The sequence below is a fragment of the Rhizoctonia solani genome, chromosome 1, assembly GCF_016906535.1.
Source record: "Rhizoctonia solani chromosome 1, complete sequence".
In the NCBI taxonomy this organism is placed as follows: Eukaryota; Fungi; Basidiomycota; class Agaricomycetes; order Cantharellales; family Ceratobasidiaceae; genus Rhizoctonia; species Rhizoctonia solani.
This window is the reverse complement of record NC_057370.1, coordinates 2,225,093-2,250,589: the sequence shown is the minus strand read 5'-3', so window position 1 is coordinate 2,250,589 and position 25,497 is coordinate 2,225,093. Positions and strand designations below refer to the sequence as shown.

Here is a 25,497-nt window from a genome sequence, read left to right as displayed (position 1 = left end):
ACCTATAGACGTTAGATATAACATCGACTTACTAATAATCCCACGAATTGTTTGGATTTTCTATTATATTTAGTTTACGAAAACAATTTATGCATTAACTGTTAAGAAGATACAGGCCACGCGAGCCCTGCAATTCTTCCAACATTGCGCCTATCGATATACATGATCGGCTACGCAACCAACCCTTTATCAGTAGTAAACACTATATAAAAGCAAATGCACTCACAGTGCAAGTTCGCAGCGATCTCAGCTTCAGCGCGATCACCATTGGCCAGCAACTTCTCTTTGTTGTATAGTAGCTCTTCTCGTGTTTCCGTCGAGTATTCGAAGTTTTGGGCTACAAGACGGTCAGATCATGGAGCCCCAGTAATATAGGGTCACTTACTTTCAACAATTGCGTCCACCGGGCAGGCCTCCTGGCAGAACCCACAGTAGATGCACTACAAGCATGAACCAATAAGCCGATGAGCTATCAAAAGCACAACCCCACATACTTTGGTCATATCAATATCTGTAACCAAGAAATTGATAAATGGTAGTGTTTCATTCAGAACAATCACCTATACGAACCATATTTGGTCGTTCTCCTAGAGCCATCCTCACGCGCCTCCGACTCAATAGTAATAGCCTGGGCAGGGCAAATCGCTTCACAGAGTTTACAAGCTAGGGACTTGGGAATTAGTGACAGACGTCATTCCCGGCTTGCCTAACATACCAATGCAACGTTCTTCGCCAGATGGGTATCGACGTAGCGCATGCTCTCCTCGGAAGCGTGGGCTGAGTGGGCCTTTCTCGAACGGATACCTGTGTATACTCAATCATCGAGCTGATTACTATGCTCGAAACACAACCCACTTGATGGTGTAAGGTGGCCGGAAAAATTGCTCGAGCACAATCCACATTCCTATTAGGATGTTTTTAGTCTATCAGTAGTATATGCCCCAGTACGAGTACCCACCACGGAGGATCTCTGTGAAGAAGAAAAGCTCTGCAGCCTTATCGAGAGCTGACTTGTTTTTATATGGGCTGAGATGGTGGGATTGGGCAGTGGTTCCAGTACGTGGGATATCAGCAGAATTGGGACGCGGAGATGGGTCAACTGGAGTCGCATGTAGGCGTGGAATTGTCGTCACAAATGTGCGGCGCGAAAGACCTAATAATGTAGCCGAGTTACGTGCTGGAAGCCGTAGCGCCGGTGCTAGTCGACCGAACGATGCCATGGCGGTGGTGATAGTGGTGGTGGCAGCCGAAAGGAGATTGGGCGGGAAAGATGCGGGCCCAATCGAAATCAACTAACCAATCATAATGCTCGGTTTCGTTTACATTCTCTTGTAATGATTTGATTACCTAATACATAACTAGGGCTGTTAAACGCGACCATCCGCCATGTCCACAAAGCCAACAGACCAAGGTAAAAGGGCTTGCCTCCATTATACGAGCATCATTAATTATCCTAGTACAGAAATCCAGGCGCGTTTTTCTCGATTCCAAAACGAGCTACAGCAACTTGCACAGAAAATTGGCGAGCTTGAGTCTGAGGCGGAAGAGCATGAGTGAGTAAGGCAGTCAAATCAGATAAATTACTTACTTCCTTCCAACCTCTTGAAAAGTTTGGTGCTCACAACCTTGAGCGAACCTTACAAAAACGAGCCCGATCGGAAATGTTTTAGGATGATTGGAGGTGTACTTGTCGAACGAACAGTAAAAGATGTGGTCCCCTCACTTGAAATGAATAGGAATGGAGCAAGTGGCGCTCCCCGTAACATATTTTTCAGCCCAAGCTGACTATAGTGATTGTACAGCTAAAGGGCGTCCTAGAAACTTTGGTCCGGCAGTACAAGACGAAAGAAGAGGAATTTGGCGCATTTCAGAGGGAACACAAGATACGGGCCATCAGCCGGTAACCCAACTAGCCAATACTGTCAGTTCTTAATACGCCTATCAATATCAACGTATGTGTTATGATATATGAGCAGCCGCCCGCCATCATGTGCTTTATTCGATAGCTTGATTGGATACCTCTCAAAAGCTCTTCCCTTGCAACGGAGCTAAACTTAAGCTTACTTTAAATCATACTTTCAAGGTAGAATGGGGACTCACTAGCTAGCCGCAAATATACTGGGATTCAGAAGCGCTCAAGAACCGGAAGTTGAGTATCTCCGAGTTCGAAAGGATCATGCATATAGGAGCCCTCGAACTTTCAGAGACCCGCCACCCTACCCGATCTGGCGGGATGGGTATTCAACCCAAAGCGCTTTACGTGCGCCCGGACCAGTGAAATTACTGTGGAGCTCCACCGATCACAATATATCCGACCGCCGCTTGAAACGGACCTGATTTTTAGAGTCTTTTTGGTACAACCGCCGTGTTGTTTGTAATCAGATACCTGTCTCTCGAAAAAGGCAACTTTGATTATTATCAAATTCAACATTTAGTGTCCAGCTGGCAACCCCAAGTTTCAACGTGTGGGTCTTGATCGCAAACGTTTGGTCATTTGTCTCGATCTGTTCTATATGCACCAGTATATTTGGATTATCACATTTTAAACTATGGTATCGCATGACCCAAAGCAACCGCAGCCGACCAACGTTCCACCGAGCCAGACTTCTCCACCCGAACCCACGCCTTTTGCGCCCCAGCCACCTTCCGAATTTCCCAGCTGGGTCACAGAGGCAATTCCTGAGCTAGATCTCGTCATAGAAGATGTCCTGTGTCCAGGAGCTACGCTATTTCTTACTCTAGTGCAACCGGGAAAACTACTGCAAGATGCCGTCGCTGGTGTGCTTATGGAACTTTACGATAAAGAAACTGTCCCAAAGAGAGTTAAATTCCTCCGTGTAATCATCAAGGAGACTAACGGAGTCGCCGCAACAAGGTGGGTCAATCCAGTGTTCGCCAAACGTCTCCATGTTCAAACATGATTACATAACCATCAGCGGAGATGAAATTCGAAAGACGATAGTGTTCAACGCTAAGTACATTGCCCAGGTCGGGCGGCGTGCAAAGGATGAGATACTGGGCGTCATACGACATGAGGTATGCGTCATATCTTGGGCAATAATCTAGTATACAAACCGATGTTGTGCACCAGGTTGTCCATTGTTTCCAACACGATGCACAAGGCACCGCGCCAGGTGGCCTTATCGAGGGCGTCGCCGACTTTGTACGCTTACGCGCAGGCTTTGCTCCTCCGCACTGGAAGCGGGGAGATGGCGGTGGTCGTTGGGACTCTGGGTATGAGCGAACAGCATTCTTCCTGGACTGGCTTGAGCGCACGAAAGGGGCGGGCACCGTCAAAAAGATAAATGTGGGGCTTTCTGAGGGAAAATATCAAGAGGGGTGTTTTTGGAAGCAAGTGTTAGGAGAGAGCGTCGATAGTCTGTGGGAGAGGTACAAGAAGAGTTTGTAGATGTGAATACTTGTCGATAATACAGCTACACTGTCCGAATAGATAGGTCATACCGAAGGAACCGCTCTTGCTGTGCATAGTCTCTTGAGGTATGTGGGAAAGAAGGCAAAGTATCCTCAGCGGGGCTTGTAGCATACACTGGGACTTTACACAGTGAACACGCACCTACATTGAGCTGCGCCCTGAGCCATAGCCTCATCCTCGTACCGCGCGGATGTGTACAGAATCATGAAGCCGCTCCCTTGCAATTCCCGCGGCTATCCTGGGTGTCTCTTGACCTGGCGTGTTAAAACTACAGAGCGATGATGGCAACAAACATCAATGTTTACCAATCTCATGCGTGTGGTTGGGCCCTCAGGACTGGGCACAGCTCGCCACTCTGACAAACATTCACTGCATTCTTCTCAGGTATTACTCTATAGGTTTCTTACTCTATTACCTCAATTGCCTTTCGATTTTAATGTGGTTTGTTGCCTTTGAGGATATCATCACGGGATTTCCACGTATCAGTTAAAGTCCCTGGTATGTACATTTCCGGGCCCAACTTTAGGCAGCACACACGAATCCAGCCGAGTATCCCCGCAGTATTCCAAGGATTTACCAAAGATGCCCCTTGCGACTTCTTGAAATCTTTGGGCACATGGTTCCACGTCTCAGTTGTGCCGCTTGTGGGGACAATGCACTTTCCAGGTCAACGAAGCTGAGGAAGAGATCTCGCCACGAAAGCGAAAGTTTTGGCACTACCCTTTGGCTTCAGCCCATCCAATTCGCCTATCACCTGAATAAGGCGAAACCGGCAGGCCAACTGAGACATATCCCTTTGTGTTGAAGCCTTAGCTATGATCCATAAGCGATAATGCGTGCCCTTATGCGCTCTTTGGCATAATTATTACTGTGTACAAGTATTCAGCATCGCACGAAATCCAGGCATATAACACCAACAAATGGAAGCTCACCATTTGAATAACCTTACAAAGAGCTGGGTAAAGCTCTGATCATGGAAGGACGCCGGGGCTAGTCTGTTTGCTTTCCACTAGCTCGGATCATGATCAATACTTCAGCCGTTAGGAGTCTCCCTTCCGAGCGGACAAGCACCGGTTCCTTTTCTGGTTATTCTCATCAACATAATCCTGCTGATGGTCACATCTTGCCATCATTGTTTACGGTGTCGCCAAACAACTATTAAGAACTTGCAATTGGTAGCCTAAAAAGCGCCTTATACCATCCTTGAAATACCGCTTCCTGAGCAAAACTATCCTATCACTCAGCAGAGTGTCTGGGGCCGATGTATCGAATTGTATGCTGTGACATACTATTTCAACCCTAGAAACCCATGTAGCGACGGAAGCGCGCAAGTATGCCGCTCATCCTTTTTGGGTCCCTCAGAACTGTACTGAATGAATGCAGTATGCTGGCAAGGTTCTGTGTCAAGATTTGACATTATATTACGAATTTTAAAAAATTGAGCTGGGCCGCAGTACATACCTGGAGGTCATTGTTTGTTGTTGGGGCTAAGACCCATGCATACCGGTACCGGTAATCGGCACCATACCTTCTACAAAGGGGGCCGGTGCTATTGCCCGTGTTTTACCCTCCAGCAACATGCGTTTGATACCTGTATAGCAGCAGACTCAGCGGCATTCATTGATTGCCTTGGATGATCGTGGGTCTAGTCCCATGCATTATATTGAAACGTTCCCGCACGCCTATCACTTATTACTTGATCGATGGCCAACGGAAATCGTTCGCATTTGGTTTGTACTAGCCAAGTACAGGGTATTTGTTGTGATTTAGTTAGTAGGCCTGTTTAATGCACTTTCGAGATTAGGGGCTCCCAGATCTGCGCGCATCCGTGCGGGGTAGCTGAAGCTGTGTCAATAACCTGGCCGACCGCGGCCGGTAACTATCTCCGGGTGTCAATATCCTGCCCCTGATCTGAGGTCAATACAACCAACGAACAAGTTCGGCAGTAACACATAGAAATATCAGGACATGAGAACCAGATGCCGCTGTCTAGGCCTGCAACTCCCATTCAATATGCCTAGGCACGTAGAAGTGTATGCGTCTTTAGTTAGGGAAACACCCAACGAACATTCTGGTGACGTAGCCATCGTATTCAATGCTGCCCTACACCCATTAATCAATGACTTATCTTGGCACCTAGTGGGCAAATCGTACCGAAGTAACTTATTAATAACAAATTCCGGTGACAACTTCAGTCAACAACTTGGTGATCGATCAGGAGAATTCTACGATTAAAAATCAACCTTTAACATCGATATCGAGAACTCGGGCACATGTATCGATTCAGTTGACCCAAGACGGCGTTATCTGCCCGGAGTATTAGGCGCTCAAGACCAATTATGTGTAAAGACATTGAACCTTGAACCGAGATAGTACATATACAGAGTTGGGCACGATTCAAATATCCATTTCGGACGCTGTTATTCCACCATATGAAGAGCACCTACCTAAGAACCGTAGCTAACATCATATTTAGCGTTTCAGCTATGAGTAGTAAGCGCAAGATTGTTATCGGGGGTCTCATTGGGAATACTAGTAATATTTGTAGCGGTGGCTGAATTATAATCGAACACCCCAACTTTCACGACGAGGCGATGTACCTTCAAGATGTCCGATTCAATAAACCTTGAAAGCAGAAGCATATATCCGCAGCCTGGGATAATAAGTCATGGGAACTACCGAGCCCAGGGTTTTTTTTTCCTGCAGAGAAAGCAAAAATAGGAAGTTTAAGGACCGCGCGTTGAACCTGTTGACATAACCGAAGGTAGTGTAATTGGCCAGCAAGCTCGTTAAATTTCAGTCAGAGTGGTTTAGTGAGTGTCTGGAAAAGATAAAATTCCACAAAGGAGCTGGCTTGAATTGTCCTTAAATGAAAACGGATTTATGCCTCTGATGCGCTACAGATCTTTAACAGGTATGTCTATTTTCTGGCTTCGGAAGTACATAATTAAACATAATAGATAGTGCATGAAGGCAGCGGAAAGTAGTAATCGCATTCTGCTGGGAAATTTCCGGAAATACGTGTTAGATCAATGGTGTCAAATATCGCAGGTCCAGGGGTCCTGTTAGTATGTGATCATCATGATCATGCCAAAATAGTTTGCCTGGTCGAGGATTGGGAAGCTAGGTGAGAAATTCCTCTGCTGGGAAAGACTCCATTCCCTTGGATCGAAGACAACCTACTACTAATTGTCTCCTTTCGAATCTGGGGTTATTAGCGGGGCATACCTATTGCGGAATGTTGAATGGGTTGCATTAGACGCTCGCAAATTGGCACTGAATGGGATTGGTAAACTTCGCCCTCTCGAGAAAGATCGACGTGGTACGCGTGGCGTTCGCGTGAGGACAGGCAACGTGGCATTCCAAACACAGGCTGTCGCCGATGGTGCTCAAGCCACTGTTATGAGTTTATGAGGTTCAGGTGTAAGGGGCACTAATTGTAATGGAATAATCAATTTCCGTAATACAAAGAAGATGCCAGTAAGTTAGTTTAGCCATCTTATTGCTAACTAGAAGCAGAAGCCTTGCGCGAATCGCGTACCCCTTCTGTCAACAGTGTACTACTGCGTGGAAAAGGTTCGGCAATTCGTCCACGAAGCTCGGATGGTCGAGGCCGATGGTCATCTGTTCAAATCGGGTCAAACTGAACAAATACTCTTGTTTAGTATCACGAGCATTGAGCACAAAACCCATTGTGCTGTGCCAAATTGAATAAGGTAACCAAACCAAGACATACTTGTGTATACACACTCCCTTGCAGACCAAAGCTTAAAGCGCTGTGGCTAGATGCTTCCCATATCTCTACCGACCCGTAGCCTGATGTAATGAATTCAATGGGGTAGACCATTTGTCCCTAGATGTCCATCAATGTGGGAACATCAGATACAGTGTTTCGACATACCACTATTGGCAGGCTGCCAGTCCATATTCGTCTTGCTTTGTCCTATTAGCGAGGTAACAACCCCACATTGAGATAAAAAAAAAAGAGAACTATATCAATTGATATTATGATAGCCTCTGTAATTATCGGAGGAATTCATAAATTGACGTGAACATGTCTCATCGTGGGTCCATATATTTACTGAATGACATAACCCCTCGAACCTGTCCCAGGCAGGAGACGTAATAAATGAGATCTCAAGATGAAAGCATAATCCGAAATTATTAGCAAGGCACGGGGGCACATGCGATTCAAATGAAGTATTAGTCGTTGAAACACCCGCGTAGCACATGCTCAAGGTTACATGAAAGACGAGATCAGCAGTCCGCGTGGCGGTAGGTTTGTATCTGCACTCACACGACCCGCCTAGCTAATAATGTACGGCAGTAATACTTCTAGGCGGAAGCCGGAAATTTAATCACTGTAATAGCTTCGTAAAGCTAAAGAAAAGATTGTGGAAAAAGGAACCGATAACCACATAGGCCGGGGACCTCACCGACTGGTCGATTCTCACATGTGGTACTAGTTTGATAATAGGCTGACACAGCAGCCGTTGATATGCAATTGGTGCAATTCTTGTTGGTAAGCGCCAATTCCAAACCAACTCGCCACCTGAACCTTTGACCTACTACCACAATGGCTACGAGGCCCGGGGTATGTATGTACGCGTTGAGAAAGGATTCGGCCACAAACAACTAAGACGTTTTTTTTTTCAAGTCAAAATTACCTCCTGGCGCAAATCGTATTTTGTTTGTTAAAAACCTAAATTATACTATCACGTATGTTCAACCAACCTCCGTCTCGTATTATAATTTACTGATATCTAAAAAGGGGTGACGATCTTTATGATCTTTTCGGAAGATACGGAGCCATTCGCCAGATTCGCCTTGGTAACGACAGCAAAACGAAGGGAACTGCGTTTGTTGTTTACGAGGACGTGATGGATGTTAGTCATATTGCTCCACATCGTTGCTCATATCCATGCACACTAACAGTACATTCCAACACAGGCCAAAAACGCGCTGGAACATCTCAACGGTTTCCATCTGCAAGAACGATACATAGTTGGTGTGTAAAAGTCTCTATCTCCCGAGAACTAACTGATCATTTGTATTTTAACTAGTACTTTATCACATGCCAACGAAGCAGGAAGCCGCTGCCAAAGCTGATTTGGTCCGCCGGGAGGAGGAATTGGCCGCCTTAAAAAAGAAGCACAATATTGGCGAGGAGAATTGAAGAGCTGGAATATTGTCCCCCCACATATCTTGCTATGCGGACAAAGACGGTCCGGCATGGCCGGATTTGTGTCAATTGACCTCTGTGCATCGAAATAAGATGTATTGATATTATGTTCCAGTAATACAGCAGACAGAGCTTGGTAGCAACAGCAGGGTCCGGCGAAGCATAAGGACTAGAAATCATTGCATCATGTACTAATGCAGTGTGCCACAGCAGCGGTGATTATGGGCCTCCCGGACTATCAATTTCATTCCCTTCTGGGATCAGCGCGCGACGACTGGCTATTCTGGAGCGGGCACCGGTTCCAGTTAAGGGACCTCCGTTCAGGCCATAACGGGGAGTATCATCAAGCAAGTCCATGCTCCCTCGCGGGCTATCTATTAGGTTTACTCCCAGACGAGGGGAGGCATTTCCGGTCCTGAGGTTGGTGGCACTATTCACACGCGGGATTCCATGTCCCCCGTTCACCCCAAGGCCAAGACCGTCCGTGGTAACCCGTCTAGGTGGGGGCGGTGTGAGCTTTGGCGGTGGGTTGTTGTCGGCAAACAAATCCTCTCCGCTTAGGGACCAGCTGCCCTGAGGTAATCCGCCCAAAGATGGAGATAGCATTGGAGACCGATTTGGAGTGCGAGGCGCGATAATACCTTCCGACCTCTGACGAGCGTGACCGGCACGCTTCTTTTGGAACGCGGAGAATGGGATGAATGACATGAAAGATTTGATGAGTGAGGTGCGTTGCGGAGCCGGTGCGGCGTGGTGCCCAGGTTTAGGAGAGGCAACGCCTAAATTACATGAGTGAGAATCGATGGAGCCCATCGTAATTGATATCCTAGATCGCTCACCACTTGAAGTTGGCAATGCATTATCCATCGCGCTCAAGCTCAGGAACAAATATAGCGGTACGAGCCTAATGGCGCCATTTCAGTCCAGCCTCACCTATTCCTCTCCAAAACAAAACTCACCAGACACAAATGGTAAAGAATGTTGCGATTTCCGCAAATTTGGGTGGCTCGGCCCATGTGTCTTGTACATCTCTTCGATAAGGGCTAATTCGTCCGCGAGGAATACGACCGCGCTGGCGCGTCTCTTGTGTAATGCGCGCAAAGTAAAAAAACCAGAGAAAGTGATCGGCTATCACGAAGACACATGAAAGTAAGAATGATGGAGATGTGAGAGTGATAAGGGGCCAGTTGGCTGAAAAGTTTTGGAGGTAAGTGAGATGTGCGGCAATTGAAAACGCGATAAGCTGCCAGGGCAGGTCGTCAAATGCCCACAATGCGATATGAAGGAGAATAATAGCCTTAGATGTCAAATGAGTAAAAGAACTTGGAAACCGGGTATCTACGTACGTATACTGCGCGCATACCAATAGTTTTCGCAAATCGAGAGTTCTCCTCAATTATCTCTGCTAACCAAAGAAGGCCACTTGCTGAGGCGGAACCGTGGTACAGAGATCCGTCAATTCTTGCACATTGTTCAATCTACATGGAGACCTTACCTAGACTCAATGTGATAAACAAAAACGCAGCTATGCCAGCCACATAACTCAATGAATTCAGGAGCAGCATTCCGCTACGGCACTTGAAGTTTAGTCAGGTCAGTTATCAAGGTTTTCAGTGTCGACGAGTTCACCTGTGTCTTTTGGACTAATAGAGCTAATTAAACTACAATGTGTTAGTACAAAGACACCAGATGACACGTATTCTTTGCCAAGTACACAACTCAACCAAGAGCTCTCAGTATCCCAGCAAAGATATTCACAATAAGAGTGACCCAAAGTTTATCTACCAGAATTACTGCAATAAGAGCGAAGAAGGTGAAATTAAGCTTTTACAACTCCCAAGTTCAAATGAATGCGAGACAGTCAACGGCTGGCGCGACACAGTTGATCGAGAGTGCAGGTCGTTGTTTTGTGCCAATGGGTGGCTATGCAATTGGCATACAATTAGTTATGTAATGCCATAATGCATCGGGATGCCCAGGGACTTCCAACCCGATTCTTTCAACATGCTTCTCATGACCAACTCCGAACCTGTGCTCGACTCGACTCTAGCTGGCTGGACTGCGAAATCGCTCACGACGATTTGCTGGTGTCTCATATAAACTTGCACAAACATTAGCACTATGAGCGCACATGTGCATCCTGGAGTTAAGGATATTGACCGAACAATGCGTGACGAGTCAATGGTCGAATCAGGGGAGGAGTCGGATGTAATGGATAATGTTGTATTCAACCGCCCAAGTGAGCCTTCTCAACTTGTTCATTCAACATAGTAGATTTTAACACAACTACGACATTGTTCAGCGACAAGGAGAATGTCCAGAGGTAAAGACACGGTGTCAACATCCACTACCTCTTCTTCTGCATCTCCCGGTACGTGCGACATACAATAGCACCATATATACATATGTGTGTGCTTACTCTATCAAATCTCTTGCATAGCGCGGAGACGTTCGTTGCGAAAGAGTATCGGCAATGTGACTTCGTTCCCTCAGCGCCGATCTTCTCGTAGGATATCCCATACAACGTCAACACCATCCTCGTCGCCATCCCAGCCATTACTTGAGTCTCCGCCTGAATCTCAATCAGAGCCATACATGACCATCAGTGAGCCGACTGGTATGTCACAAGAACTCGCCCGAGTATGCGTGGCAAGTCAAGACAAGCCCAACACGGGAAATCTCGACTTGAGGCCTGAAGGCTCTGTGTCACTGTCTGGATCCATTCCTGCATCCCAACTCCCACCGGCCGAGTTTACTATCGCTTCATCGCGTGTAGAAACGGACGGGAGTGAACAGGGGCGATTGAATGCCGAATCAACGGACATCCGAGGCTCTAAGTCTGCTTCGGTATTCGTCTTTGATATCAATTCGAGGAGCCCATCCCAATCTCAACTGGCTCGGGAACCCAAATCAAGTACCTCTATTCGCACACCCCTTGCGTTGCCAGTGTTTAGTGTGTCTTGTTCATCTATACCTGAATGCATGACCCTCGGAGAACACGCGACTACAACTCGGGTTTCCACGGCTGTGTCTGATGATACTAGCGATCTGAGCGTCCCCTTATCGGCGCCTCCGTCTGTTTTGGACGACACTTTTGATTCAGCTAGCTCCTCGAGTGTCACTTTTGATTTATCTATACCCGCGTCATCAAGTAGCGCTGTTTTAACTGCTCCCCCACGCGTAAAAAATACCCCACGACGTTCAGCTCGTTTATCTGGAATTTTGGCTGCTTCCACTGTATCTTCAACTTCGTCTACTTGGGATTTAAACTCGACCTCTTATGCTGTGAAAACTAGAGCCGATTCTAAACTTATTTCGTCTATTGTACCTTCAACTACATCCATTCATGGCACGAGGCAACCAAAGACCATGGTTAAATCTCAGGCCCAAGCGCCATTGCCTAATGAGTCGATGGATTGTGGCCCAACTGGTTTGAGCCATGATATCCAGTCAACGACTTCGTTCCCTGATTCCACAATCGTTACCACTAAGGGAAAGGGCAAAGAGAAAGAGAAGAGGTCTTCCTCGCCTCTTTCATCCACCACTTTACCATTACCATTACCTTTACCACTACCTTTACCAGCCAAGAACAAGAGCAAAAGCGAACTGCACTCGCTCTCCCCCGATTCTGAAGCAGCGTTGACAAGTTTGCACCAGTCTCTCGCGCCGTCTACTCGCCCTACTCTTAGACAACTGGCTAAAAGTTCCGATAGACCGGTTGTGTTGCCCAGTGCGATGAAGCGGAGGAACGATGAACTTGAACCAAACAGCCCAAGTAAACGGGCACGGTTCGATCCTGATCCTCCACCTATACCTCCTTCAATACACTCGCCACCTAGGGAATCTTCTCGGCCTATTCAATCTACTCAATTATCCCAGCCTTCTCAAATTTCCCAACCTTCCCAATCCTCACAGTCTTCTCGTTCTCTTCCAGGTCGAATCCGTGTGCACCCACCGAATTCCTCATTTGCTAAACCTCCAAATGGCAACTCGTTCCTAGGGTCCTATCCACCTATCATTGTCCGGGGTCAGAGCTCTCCTTCGCGCCAGCAATTACTCCTTCAACGACCTGCCGGACCGCCTATGCGTGTCCCGGTAGGCCAGCAACAACAGCAACAGCAACAACAACAACAACAACAACAACAACATCGCCCATTAATGCCTTCTCGGGTACTTTCGCCTGTCCGGACAGGGTCCAATAATGTGACGAAGGCTGGAAGTCCGTGCAAACCTCAACACCATGACGCTCGTAATGGAATTCGAGGAACACATGTTGCCTCCAAGAAGTCACAGATTAAGCCTCCAGAGGTTCTAATTGCTCCTCCTTCGGATAGGAGTTCATCACCGGTCCGTACGGGCCGAACGGTGTCTCGTTTACCTGTTCCTGCTGGACGCATAACGAAGGAGAAGGCCCAGCCAGAAGTTGATGTCGTACGCGAAAGTGAGTCACCGCCCGCCGGCACTGGTGCCGCGGGGTCCTTCATGGTAAGCTGGTAAAACAAGCTTTGGTTGTCTGCCGGTGGCTAATGCGGTATCTTTCGGCGTGTAGCCTGCAGCCGACGGTGGCTCAGGTTCGATAAACTCGATGTCGGCAACACTAGACGTTCCGAGCTTACTACCACGCGAACGTACGCCACCGACGCCACTCGAGACACCCGCATCACCAGGCTCATCAACCTCAACGCTTATTATGGATGTACCGTTATTTTATCAGCCCCCTGAACCACGGCATACCCCGATCCAGCCCAAAACTGCCGAAGAGGTATGAAATTTGTCGATCCGGGGTGATGGGATGCTGATTCTAATTTAATTGGGACGTCTAATTAATTTAATTTCACATGAACAGATTATTGCAGAAGGCACCGCACGGGAAGCGCAACGAAAGCGGGAACAAGGCAAGGCGAAAGCGGCAGCTGTAGGTGCTGCAGCAATGAGATGCCTCCCGTTGACCCGGGCTCCTAAACGGATTATCCCGGATGGGTCGGTACTGCAAGCGTGGGCATCAGTGTCCAATACAACTGGTCCTCTAACCGAGAGCCAGAAGGAGCTACAGAAGCTCACTACAGAGAACACCGAGCGCAATACCGCCTATGGGTGTGTGATCGAACGGACCGAGGCTTTTGTAGATCTGCCTCGACCCCCTAGCCCAACGTCGCGAGTCCGAACCAAGGCTCAGAAAGCACGCGAATTGGAGCGTCAGTCACGGAATGAGCGTGCCCAACGTCGGAGCGCAGCTAAGGACGGTGAAGGGGACTCGAGTTTGGCATCCACGGGGGTGGAAGAACGGCGATTGGCACCCGGTGACGAGTTTGAGTGGACCGAGCCAGCACGCAGGGGCAAGGGTCGACGTGTACGGTGGGCGCAATGTCTTGTTCATGACGACGACCTTGAAGTTCGCCCCCGAACTCCGGAACATTCGGCCGCTGGGGGCGTGGGTAGAAGATGCCTTGCTCGGGTGAGTTGGCCATAGCCGTGGGTGAAACAATACTAAGGGGACTTGTAGACCTATGAACTTGATCGACATGGCAATACTCTTGATCCACCTCCAGCCACCGAGCCCTCACGGGTGGTGGTTGTACGCTATGTATATAACGATGAGCCTAGGTTCAAGGTGTGGAAGCGGGGGCAGAGCTAGCAGGATATTGGGTGATTGATCTTGATCCTTTTCCAATGGACCCTGCGTCAGCAGCCACAATGCCGATCATATTGAGATGGAGATGTCTAGATATAGCCAACCCACACACATCTAATTCAATACTATACTGGATTGAATATCCCCACTCGATTTGACTAGATTAAATGACAGTCTACGGGGTCTAGCTCAGGGTTTAAGACTTAACCGGCGGCTGTCACGTGGCATGTGAATTGATGTGATATGTCGGCCCCGATAAACGTTAAGAAACGATTTCACCGCATTAATTAGCCAGAAACGCCGCACGGCCAAATATGTCTGGTATCGCTAATTAAATGAGCGGGAGACCCGCTTGTTCTTGACCATGTCACCCCCTGAAGAGGAATCCGCAGGTCTGGCTGCTGCTACGACGCCTGAAACTGTGTTGCCGTTGACTGGAGCCGGTGCTGGACCACGACGGACGAAGCTATCGTGGGCTCAACTTGTGCGGCTCGAGAGTATCTTTGCACAAACTTGGTATCCATCGTGGGCCGAAAAGGATACGCTTGCGCGTGAATTCGACTTGTGAGTGTCCAAGAACACGGAGGGCGCCCTTGGCCGTCCGTGGAATCTCCTCCTCCATGCCGCAAACTCACCTCTCCCCCACTCTAGGGAACACCAACAGGTTAGCTTCTCTATTTCACATGGTCCTCATAAGCCCCTCGCTCCCATTACAAACTCACGTCTGGTCTCTTGCAGATCAATGTCTGGTTTTGCAACCGCCGCACGAAAGCAAAGCGCGAGAAGGAAACAATGCCTGACAGTTTTATTCCCTCCCATGCCCAGGCTGCACTCAAAAGCAAGCGCGCAAGACCAACTGAGGCGTCTCTTGATACTCTAGGCTCGACGACCATGACCCGCGAACCGACCCCCGAGCCAGCACCATCTTCCCGTGCTTCGAGCACTACGCCTGATCCTCGACCCATCGCACTGCCTCCTATTCGCACTTCACCACCTCTGTCATCGGTCCCAGCCCCAGCACCCGTCAGCGCTTCATCGGCCGCCAGTATTCAGGCCAAACTCTCTTCGTCGCTGTCGGCCGCACTGCTCGGCTCCGCGACATCCACGGCCTATCGGGCCCCATATGTCAGCCAACCTCCGTCCCAGGACCGTTCGCGTGATCGTTCTCTGTCCCCCGGTCCCCGCACCCGCAGACACCGCAGCAACAGCGCTGGATCCCCTCGCCATTCCCCCTATCGACAGCACACATATCCATTCACCCACCAGCGCTCTCATTCCAGGTCTCCTCCGGCCGCCACACTCGCCCCGATCGGTCGCCCCGACTACCCCCATGCACTCCCCCCATTCCACAAGGCAGGCCCCCCTCCATCACTCCCGGCCGCCCTTCCCGCCCCGCCTACAACCAAACCGCACGAGCTCTACCAACGCTACCCGGCGGGTGATTACCACCGCGGTCCATTTGTGCGCTCACCCCTCCTCGCTCATCGTGCGCCGGATTCTCAAGTCGCGTCACCGATACACTCGCCTACTGATCCTGAGCATCGCAAGTTGCTGGCTCAGCAGCACATCCAAGCCATACCTCATGTTGGCGCACTTCAGGCCGCCCCTCACATGGGCGCATTTCCCTCGATGCCAGTCGTCGGAGTCTTCCAGGGTACTGCACCTCCCCCTGCAGAACTTCCAATTAGTGTATGGCAGGCCCACCCCCTTGTACGCACACGGGCTCGTATCACTCGCGAACAATTGCGGGCGCTCGAGGCCCTCTTTGCAAAGACCTGGTTCCCGACATCTCAGCAACGAGCAGAAGCTGCCAATGCGACGGGAATGCGCGAGTATAGCGTCACAGTATGGTTTCAGAACAGAAGGTGCGTCATCTATATAAATGAGGGATTTGGTCGGATCCCAATGCTGATTCTCATTCAAATCATAGGTCCAAGGCCAAAAAAGAGGGCATCTCACCACCCGAAGGTGATAGAGCTAAGCTGCGCAAGGACAAGGGCCCCAAACGCGATCTAGGAACGCATGTATTCGAAGTTGGGAGCTCACGGCATCCTGAGCCAATGGCCTCTGGTGCCTCAGCGTATGCGCCCTCTGCATCCGCAGGTAACCATCCCTCCATAGCCGAGCATAACCTAGTCTGGCTTGAAGATGCACGTTCACGTGGGCGGGCGCCGATGATGAAGGCGGGAGGGAGCCATTCACCTCGAATCACCGATAATAGGCCGGAACGTTCTCGCTCCCCGCGCTCACGGTCCTGGAGTGGGGCAGAACCCGAGCCAGAGTCCGACTTGGAGATGGAGAGCGAGTCGGAATCACGCGCCAGTCGCTCCCGCTATCAGCCTGGAGACGAACCGCGCGGTGTGTCCTATACGCGTGCATATAGCCAATATCCTCCGCGAGAGTCCCAGGCACAGACACTGTATCCCCCAAGAGAAGTCCACCCGTCTTATGCCGACGCCGGCCCCCTTCCGGTGCGGCGTCAGTCATCGTCCTCATCATATGGTGGGGTTACTCGCAGGCGAAATTCTGGCCACAGTCACAGTGGGTCCGAAGAGGATGGACCCGAACCTGCTCGATCCGAGACTGAGCCAGGAGACCGCCCTGCGAAGCGTTCTCGACGGGAAAACGAGCACGCGCCCGAGGACGAGCATTCTGACCCTGAATGAGGGTCGGCGTTTGATTCTCCTTCCCGTGCGACGATCCCGTGCGGCGAGTTAGGGCCCTATTGCGTACTTGTGTATGTGTGTGTGTGTAACACTCTTCTGGACACTAGTTTCCTTCCTTCTCTTTGCATGTATTCTATGTATCTAATCTCGTTCACGCGGATCTCGTTGCGAATTCTCCCCGCCGGCTCCCGTTTGATATAGCCTCTCATATACTTTTCTGTTTGGCCAGTAACCCCGCTTATGAACCTATGCTTCGTTTTTGCATTCTTTCTCACATGGGTTGCGGAGGACAAGCCTGTCCTCGTTTGCTCATTGTATTGACCAGAAGATGGCCATTAATTTCGTTGATGCCAAACTCTGTTTAGGATATGTATATGACTACTGTAAATTTACACACCTTTGACACAGCCCTGGCGCTCCCTCGTGCTAAAATAAACTACCGTTGAAAAGAGATTATATTTGAATCGTGGATTTCGCAAACCATCTCAATGCATAATATTAGTTCGGGTAACCAACGGAATTGATTTCCCATACAACAACTAGGGTACCAAATCTAGCTATAATCAATGGCCATGGTACATGTGAAAATCATCATCTCGCGACGGTGGACTGATTAGGGTCTGAGTTACCGTCGACTGGACGCTGTTGTTGGCGCTGGCGCTGAAGGCGAAGTTCTTCATGATACGTAAAGCCAAGAGCGCTTCGGAAACCGTGTTAGCGGTAGGAAACCAATACATGTATGTGAAGGCTTTTACCTGGGAGCATACCACCGATGAAGCTTGCGAAGCCGGTTCTAAAAAGGATAGTTGCATTAGCTAGTTGGGCTGTGATTTAGGGATTCTGGGAGGAAAGAAGCATACCTCGAACGCTAGGACTTTGTCGGTTGGAAGTTGTAAATCGAATGTTGAGGCCTGTGCTAGTTCAGTTACCACGAACCACATGGTTGTGACTTAGAATTCCGCTACATACCCGGGCCTCAAGCAAAGCAGCCTTGGCCGCTGCACGTTTAGCATCGATCTCTTTTTGCTTTGCCTCGTTTTGGACATGTTTCGCGACGGGTTTGGAACTAGCAGGCGTCTGTTTATGGAATAGTGATACATATCTGCAGGGCAAGAAAGGTATGAAACGATAAACTTACGTTGAATAGTTGATTGTACACGTCCTTGTTTAGAAGGTCCATGTCTTGCGTATCTTTCACCACCGCCGATGCATCTTTTGGTCTTCGTGGAATGGAAGGGATACCACTAATCGTGGCGCTCGATAGTCTTTCGGAATCCTTGTCCTTGGGCTGCTTAGAAGTAACAGGTTTACGCAAGGGTTTGGTTGCCGTGGGAGTTGAGGAGGACGAGGCCGTCTGTTGGCGTCGGGGAATAGTAGGTATCTTTGCTTGACGCGGAAGAGGTGCAATCTCCTCATTTTCACTGGCTTGCCCTGATTCTTCATCGCTCTGTACACGGTTCGATTTGGGTCTGGAAGCCAACGCCTGTCTGCGTGTCGTTCGGGATTTTGCTGGCGAAGACGAATGGGAGCTGGCACTGTCGGCTGCATCATCCTCAGGCGGGAGCGCTTCTGACCCGCTGCCTTCAACGTCCACATCGGCTTCTTCGTTCGCGTCCGAATCCGAATCTGTATAATTGGTACCGGATTTCTTTGATGTTTTGGACTTGTGGGATTTCGGGGGTACTGCCGAGGATGAGCGACGTTTGCTAGGGGGCCCGTGGTCCGAACTTGAGCTTCCGTCATCTACTATATGTCGGGTTCTCTAATGAATGTCAATGTAAGGTATCTTCGCTGAGCAAGGCAACGAGCACATACTTTGCTCTTCTTGGCGCTTGGAGCCACACGCTGGATATCTTCCTCCTCGTCAGATTCGTTTTGAACTTTAACTGTGGTTCTCATGGCGGGTTTTAGAAGGTTAAATGAACGTATATTATAACTTCGAGTTATAATAATAGAGATACAACAGTCTGGATAGCTACCAACAACTAACAAATGTCAATTGGAGAGAGTATTCAGTCAATCCGAGCGCAAGCTCTAGGTCACGTGAGCTTATTCTGTTTTCTGTCAACTGTCACTTGCGATCAAGTGGTTATTACTTTTGCCTCATCCCGCACCCTTGTGGCGACAATGCCCGACAAGGTCATTGACCTTACAGTGTCTGACGACGACGTTGCTGAGATAGACAAAACCAGAGATGTATTGAGTTCTGGTAAGACTCGACACAAAAGCCGGCGAAGACGCGGCAAGGACCGAAATACAGGGGAAAGCGAAGTGAGTTCCAACATCATTTACAATCTCGCCACCCATTAATCTTTTCCCTCTCAATTGTAGGTTGCCGAGGGTGTTCAACAGTATGTTTGGGTCCCATTACGACCCACACGCTAGGTCCATTCGAGATTCAAACTTTTTTTTTTGTTGATTTTCAGGAGTAATGGGCCGTCGTCGCCAAGCAAGCCGGTAAGGCACATCCTATGATCATGGATTTGCGGACAGAGATTTACATGACAGTTTTGGTGTAACAGGGAGGCAAATCCCAGCCCGAACAGGCCAAATCGAACGTACATACCTGAGATTATCCGCTGGCATTCTAACTCGGATCTGATTTGACTTGATGTAGAGCCTGCTTTCACGCCTTGGGATGATACCGAACGAGAACAAGGAAGATACCAAATCCAAGCGAGGTTCTCGCGACCGGCCGCCGGACGCAAAAGGAAAGGATCGCCGAAAGCAAACTGATGATGAACGCACGAGGGCCCAAGAAATGGTACGTGAGCGTCTTAGTAAATATTCCAAAGGATCCTGGCATTGATATGCTTCTAACGGAATGCGTTGGTTAGCCTCAAACAGATGGTAATAGTGCGCATCATCGATGGCCTCGTTCTCCTTCTCCTAACAAGCTCGAGGAAATCCCTTTATCGGAGCTTCCCGTGGAGCAACTCTTTTTTGTTGACACTGGACCGCCGAGTGGGGTAAATAGCGGACAAGAGCAGCATTTGCCGCCAGGAACGGGAATAGGATTCACAACCTCCAACGCCCCTGGATCTGGCGCTATTCCAAACGCGAAGGCGATTAAGAAACCCCTCACCAAGGAGAGTAGAAAGGAATTTCAAGGCTCAGAAGAAGGTAAGGTGTCTGGGGACACTCCTGGTAGAGGGCCCAACGAAGTGGAGTTTATCGGGGGAAGCGCCCTGGTGGTGGAAGATCAAGCCACTGGCTCCAGTACCGCAGCTGCAGCCGCCGGGAAGATCGCCACTCTAAGTAATTTTCTGACGGAATCAACTCAAGCCGAGGTCGTCAAGCCGACAACCGATGGGGGAACAAAGTCTAATGGCCTATCTCTCCCTGAACACGTTACACTTTGGGTCGAGGGGAATGACGTCCCTGCCTTGGAGGGTTCTACTGCAGCTCTGGAAATTGAAGATGGCATCGAGTATCTGGATTATGAGGATGACCAAGTGAGTATTTCCTCCCTTTCTGTTAGTTATTGGTAACTAATCTTAAAACTAGGCTACTGGTATATCGCGTTATTTCGCCCCGGAATCGGCTGCTTCCTCCAGGAAAGCCTGTAGAACGTGCGGAGAGGAGGGACACATTGCTAAGTATTGCAAAAAGCTGATTGTGGGTCGAGAGCGCTACGACCTTGTGTTCCTGATACTGATTGCATATCACAGTGTTTGACCTGTGGTGAACGGGATGATCACGATACTCGTAATTGCCCCATGCGTGTCGTGTGCTTTAATTGCGGCGGCAAGGGTCATCTTTCGTCAGTAAGGAGCATTCGTCTAAGCGTGGAGTCAAAGCTAACTTGGATGGGCAGACGTGTCCCCAGCCCAGGGGACGAATAGGTTGTGACCGTTGCGGGTCATCTAAACATATTCCTCAAGTGAGCAGAATCATCATCTGTGAACGCTTTGGCTAACTACTTATTGCGCAGAGATGCCCCGAGCAGTTTAAAACATATGTCTATCTATCAGAGGAAGAACGGCTACAAGTACTCAAACAACGCGAATCTCTTAAAAGTATTGGGTTCGGAGAAGGGGGAGAAGGGTACATTGCGCCGCATATATGGTGTTATAATTGTGGGAATGGCGGACACTGGGGCGATGTAATTATTACTTTTACGCTCGACTCGGTCAACGAAACTAATTTTTGATACAGGACTGTAAAGACTCCAAGCCCTCGAGCATACCTACTGAGCCTTGTGCATTCGGTTCCTTCAATGCAAGTCGAGGGCCATTCGGTGAACTGGATAATACACATGGACGTGACCGAGATTTACCCCGACCTGCTTGGCTTGATGACGACCCCCACCTCCAAGATGTTGGTCGCCGGGGCAAGGAGGCAAACATAAGACGGAATCGAGCGGCCGAGGCATCTCGTGCCGCTCGTGACCGAGATGACGATGACTGGTTTAGTCGAACAGGTGAATCTTATTCTATTATATGCAAAGAGCGTCTGTTCACGGTAGCATCAGCTGGCTCTTCGCGGGACCAACGGCAAGCGAATGATCGTGCCAAGGACAATCTTCCAGCAAAACCTAAGTTTGCTTTCCAACCTCGTGACAATGGTGGGGCTTCAGGCCGACCTATTTCAGGGGGGTATGATAGTACTCGTGACCGCGACCGCAAGCGTGAGAAAGACCGGGATAAAGGCCATGATAGCGAGAGGCGTAAGCGAGGTCGGGACTATGAAGATGAAAGACAGAATCGCCGAAGGCGAGACTATGATAATAGCTCACGGCTGCGCAGAGATTATGAGGATTGGCGTGACGAGGAACGACGAAACAAACGGTCGGGCCACAGCAGTAGTGATCGAAGAGGTGACAGAGATCGACATGGTCCACAATACCGAGGGTCGTATACATAGTGACACAGTATCGGGATTTGTTTGTATGTTTGTTGATATTCGAAGTTAATTCACCGCTAAGCGAGCGCCCTTGGCTGGTCGGTTGCTACAACATTTTACCCCCTTCCTAAGCGAGCATCGCCACAGGCTGGGCGGATTGCCACCTATCAGTCATTTCGATATCGTACCTGGTTCCGCTCTTGCTTATCACAGCCATCTATCATAACCAACCTCGCAACCTCTTAAGATGTACTGTGAAGAAACAGCCGCCCCTCCCATCCCCATCATCCTTGCTTCCTCTCCCCATGGACACCGAAAAGGCTAACATGTCGGAGAAACTCTCAGGGGTCTCTGTAAACGTCGAGTCCTATGATGGTGACGAAGGACAACATTCTGATCATACTAAACGTGTTTTAAGTGCACGTCAAGTTCAGGTAGGCTTGCATTCCGCATCGTTTCCGTAGATGCACAAGTAGATACTGAGCCACTTCTGCTGTAATCAGCTTTTCTCTATCGGTGGAACTATCGGGACAAGTATCTTCGTTGCTATTGGCTCTGCACTCGTTCATGGAGGTCCCCTGAGCCTGCTCATTGGCTATGCGTTCTGGTGCTCGGTTATTTTTTGTGTCAACGAAGGCCAAGCGGAAGTATGTAGCTCATAGCTTGGCGTTGAAATCTGCTCCGCAATTCCAATCTAATTTGATTCATTTCAGATGGTCTGTCTTTTGCCTATCGAGTCGTCTTTTAATCGATTTGCGACCCGGTGGGTGGACAGGGCATTTGGGGCCGCAACGTATGCATACTTTCTCTCATCATGGGTGGTTCAATCTAAATTTTATTTACTAGGTCATGGAATTACTGGATCTGTATGGTAGCGTATGTGTGATTTGATCTGGCGATTTGCATACGAGACTTAGCTTTTCTCAATTAGGTTGTTCAACTTCGAGATCACGGCGTTTACCGCTGTCGTCGGCTTTTGGACCGACGACGTGCACCCTGCGGTCTTTCCGGTTGCAATGCTTGTTGCATATGCTGTCTTGAATTTGTGGTCAGCCAAGTTCTTCGGTGAAACGGAGTTCTGGATCTCCCTAATGAAAGTGATCCTCATTACCGGGCTGTTGATCATGACTTTCTTCCTTATGGTTGGGGTAAACCCTCAGCGAGATGCATTTGGCTTCAGATTTTGGAGAGATCCGGGCCCGATGGCCGAGTACATATCGACGGGGGACCTGGGTAGATTCCAGGGATTCTTTGCCTGCGTGCTCAGTGCAGGGTTCGCCGTGGCAGGTCCAGATATGCTTAGTATAATTGTGGGTAGTGACTTTGCCCATAACCCGAATATCTTACCCATTTGTATTCATGTATGCAGGCCGGCGAGGCCAAGTCTCCCCGGCGTATCATGTGAGTTACTCATTCTGCTTGTAAGGTTTGATCCTAGAACTAATTAGAGTTACAAAGGCCCAAAGCATTTCGCACTGTTTTTGTCCGTCTGATTTTGTTTTTCGTGCTTGGTTCGCTTGCTGTTGGCATTGTGAGTCTCTGGTTCTCTGGTTTCTTGATATTGACTCAAACAACCGAACAGCTCGTGCCCTACAACGACCCGATCCTCAATGCAGCAATCAGTGAAGGAAAGCCAGGAGGTAAGTTCAGTTCCAAAGATCAGTATCACTACTCACGGTGATTTACACGACCCTTTAGCTGCCCGTTCACCCTATGTGGCTGCGCTTACCCGTTTAAACGTCCCGGTTCTACCTCACATTATTAACGCGATGATCTTGACTTCGATTTTCTCTGCTGGTGAGTGGCTAATTGCCTCGCTTCTTACCCCGGGCTGATCCGAGATGTTTTGCAGGAAACGCCTTTTTGTTTAACGGGTCGCGTACATTACACGGGATTGCCTTGGATGGATTTGCACCTGGTTTTATTCGACAAACGAATAGGAATGGTGTTCCTTGGATAGCAGTTGCAATTACATTGCTCGTTGGATGCCTCTCGTTCCTGCAAGTAAACCAAAACTCCTCCAAGGTGTTGGATTGGTGCGTCAACTTCATACCAACGGAATCTATTCGTATTTACTTCCTACAGGTTTATTAATGTTTCAACTTCCGCTCAATTGGTGACTTGGATGGCCATGTGCATAACCTGGATTAGATGGGACGCCGCAATGAAAGCTCAGGGTATCTCTAGAGATATTCTTCCCTACAAGTCCAAGTTCCAACCATACGGTGCATGGTATGGGCTCTTTGTAAGTCATATAGATAGTGGGACACTTCTGGAGGCTGAAGCCTTTGCGTTCCTCTAGATGTCGGCTGCTGTTACCTTTTTCAATGGCTACTACGTTTTCCTAAACGGGGGCTGGGTGACAGCTGACTTGTGAGTCGACTTCAACAAATAGAGCGAATGTATAGTGACTTTAGCTGTGATTTTTAGTATCTTTGCATACGGGTCGGTTTTGTAAGTACATATGAAAGTGCCTACGATACAGCTTGCTCACAGCACATTTCCTAGCATATTCTTGGCTGTATACATTTATGTCAAGCTCCTGCGGCGATCCCCATTTGTTCCCTCGTCCGAGGCTGATTTGTTTAGTGGCAAAAAAGAAATTGACGAGTATGAAGCAAGACTTACCGAAGAGCCACCTAGTACCAGGTGGCAACGTATCTTACGTTGGCTATTCTAGTTGTGTTCTGTATATTTTGTATTTTTCGTTAATGGTATTACTTCTGTTTCAAGTGTATGGCCACCACAGTACCCATGTACGTGAGACCCGAGGTTCTCGTCTTGTCAGTATAATACAGGTATCGAATATTTAGTACAAATGTCGCTATGTGCTCTGTGAGTAACGTCTCATCCGTTTAACCGAATATCAATTAAGTCCTGTGCATTGCAACTTTCGCATGGTGGTTCTGCTGAACGATAGCTGCCGGCTGGCTACCTCAGATATGGTGAAGGGCTAATATGTATCTTCATTGTGCTCCAACATGCAAGCGCCCGCTTACTATCTCGGGCCGAGTGAGTACTTGTTTTGGGGACGTCCGAACTCTAAAGCCTTAAAGTCACTTGCCTCTAGATTCAAACCACCACCCATTCAGGACGCGCTTTCTCAACTTTTGCTTTTGAACTTGTATCATGAGTCTCATTTGCACGCCCGTTTCCTAGACTTGGTTTTGTGTTTCTTTGTTTCTTTGTCGCCAGGAGGCGTCAACTTCTTTCTTTACACGAGTCTGTATAACACTTTCAGGGCTGGCCGCGTAACCACCATACTTCATGGATGTTATTGAACTGGGGCTTTCGCGCTACTTGCTATGAAGCAGTATGGTCAATGTTAAGCCAACTACTTCAATATAATGGTAACTCTCTAGCTCCAATAATGCGACTCATCTAGGTATCCGATTCTAAACCTCAAACGAAATGATACTTGGACTTTGCTTCTCCACTAACAATCATACTGAAGGATAGTTTGCCGATTGCATTGCTCCGTGTACTTATCTCTGATGAGCCTCGATAGTCTTCCCGAGATCGACCAGATAGTGGATCTCCAATCACCATTGTCTAGGGCTAAAATCATACGCTGTTATCTTCACAGAAGCACTGTTCGTTTCTGGCTTTATAACTAGTCAATTTTGCATATTAATGACCCGATGCTATTGCGGACTGTCGAGGTGGACAACCGTTTTAAGTTGCTCTTCCTAGAACCTTGTTCTTGTCGTGAACTTATGTTACACAAGACTCGTAACTG

The 25,497-nt window shown here is 48.7% G+C and overlaps 9 protein-coding genes across 9 annotated transcripts; 6 read left to right on the top strand and 3 right to left on the bottom strand.

The window, feature by feature from the left end:
* Positions 1–94: 94 nt before the first annotated feature.
* On the bottom strand, positions 95–1,220 carry RhiXN_04235 (NADH dehydrogenase (ubiquinone) Fe-S protein 8; the record flags this gene model as incomplete). Its single annotated transcript, XM_043324052.1, has 8 exons — positions 95–150; positions 227–337; positions 386–440; positions 495–511; positions 571–663; positions 716–804; positions 856–904; positions 959–1,220. The coding sequence occupies 8 exons, from the start codon at positions 1,218–1,220 to the stop codon at positions 95–97; spliced, it is 732 nt and encodes a 243-aa protein (XP_043176471.1).
* Positions 1,221–1,386: 166 nt separating this feature from the next.
* Positions 1,387–2,278, top strand: RhiXN_04234 (Prefoldin subunit; the record flags this gene model as incomplete). The annotated part of the gene is made up of 5 exons (XM_043324051.1): positions 1,387–1,411; positions 1,463–1,553; positions 1,611–1,747; positions 1,803–1,921; positions 2,108–2,278. The coding sequence occupies 5 exons, from the start codon at positions 1,387–1,389 to the stop codon at positions 2,276–2,278; spliced, it is 543 nt and encodes a 180-aa protein (XP_043176470.1).
* Positions 2,279–2,549: 271 nt separating this feature from the next.
* On the top strand, positions 2,550–3,409 carry RhiXN_04233 (peptidase; the record flags this gene model as incomplete). Its single annotated transcript, XM_043324050.1, has 3 exons — positions 2,550–2,875; positions 2,937–3,036; positions 3,092–3,409. The coding sequence occupies 3 exons, from the start codon at positions 2,550–2,552 to the stop codon at positions 3,407–3,409; spliced, it is 744 nt and encodes a 247-aa protein (XP_043176469.1).
* Positions 3,410–8,009: 4,600 nt separating this feature from the next.
* RhiXN_04232 (RNA recognition motif protein) lies at positions 8,010–8,609 on the top strand (the record flags this gene model as incomplete). The annotated part of the gene is made up of 5 exons (XM_043324049.1): positions 8,010–8,027; positions 8,091–8,152; positions 8,205–8,319; positions 8,369–8,441; positions 8,497–8,609. The coding sequence occupies 5 exons, from the start codon at positions 8,010–8,012 to the stop codon at positions 8,607–8,609; spliced, it is 381 nt and encodes a 126-aa protein (XP_043176468.1).
* Positions 8,610–8,834: 225 nt separating this feature from the next.
* Positions 8,835–9,976, bottom strand: RhiXN_04231 (transmembrane adaptor Erv26; the record flags this gene model as incomplete). The annotated part of the gene is made up of 4 exons (XM_043324048.1): positions 8,835–9,394; positions 9,455–9,519; positions 9,575–9,912; positions 9,962–9,976. The coding sequence occupies 4 exons, from the start codon at positions 9,974–9,976 to the stop codon at positions 8,835–8,837; spliced, it is 978 nt and encodes a 325-aa protein (XP_043176467.1).
* Positions 9,977–10,736: 760 nt separating this feature from the next.
* Positions 10,737–14,250, top strand: RhiXN_04230 (uncharacterized protein; the record flags this gene model as incomplete). Its single annotated transcript, XM_043324047.1, has 6 exons — positions 10,737–10,854; positions 10,918–10,986; positions 11,056–13,100; positions 13,165–13,377; positions 13,462–14,070; positions 14,119–14,250. 6 exons carry the CDS (start codon positions 10,737–10,739, stop codon positions 14,248–14,250), a joined length of 3,186 nt encoding a protein of 1,061 aa, XP_043176466.1.
* Positions 14,251–14,611: 361 nt separating this feature from the next.
* Positions 14,612–16,913, top strand: RhiXN_04229 (homeobox domain protein; the record flags this gene model as incomplete). Its single annotated transcript, XM_043324046.1, has 4 exons — positions 14,612–14,811; positions 14,899–14,911; positions 14,986–16,112; positions 16,178–16,913. The coding sequence occupies 4 exons, from the start codon at positions 14,612–14,614 to the stop codon at positions 16,911–16,913; spliced, it is 2,076 nt and encodes a 691-aa protein (XP_043176465.1).
* Positions 16,914–17,504: 591 nt separating this feature from the next.
* Positions 17,505–18,812, bottom strand: RhiXN_04228 (uncharacterized protein; the record flags this gene model as incomplete). The annotated part of the gene is made up of 6 exons (XM_043324045.1): positions 17,505–17,613; positions 17,669–17,706; positions 17,774–17,824; positions 17,883–17,990; positions 18,052–18,675; positions 18,729–18,812. 6 exons carry the CDS (start codon positions 18,810–18,812, stop codon positions 17,505–17,507), a joined length of 1,014 nt encoding a protein of 337 aa, XP_043176464.1.
* Positions 18,813–19,040: 228 nt separating this feature from the next.
* On the top strand, positions 19,041–24,438 carry RhiXN_04227 (amino acid permease; the record flags this gene model as incomplete). Its single annotated transcript, XM_043324044.1, has 26 exons — positions 19,041–19,184; positions 19,245–19,264; positions 19,340–19,370; positions 19,436–19,471; positions 19,531–19,677; positions 19,751–20,368; positions 20,421–20,531; positions 20,585–20,680; positions 20,731–20,796; positions 20,848–21,018; positions 21,072–21,582; positions 21,647–21,802; positions 21,891–22,192; positions 22,262–22,405; positions 22,472–22,551; positions 22,605–22,634; positions 22,690–23,068; positions 23,128–23,159; positions 23,217–23,289; positions 23,341–23,398; positions 23,457–23,555; positions 23,611–23,794; positions 23,844–24,003; positions 24,061–24,131; positions 24,189–24,212; positions 24,267–24,438. 26 exons carry the CDS (start codon positions 19,041–19,043, stop codon positions 24,436–24,438), a joined length of 3,915 nt encoding a protein of 1,304 aa, XP_043176463.1.
* Between the last annotated feature and the right edge of the window lie 1,059 nt (positions 24,439–25,497).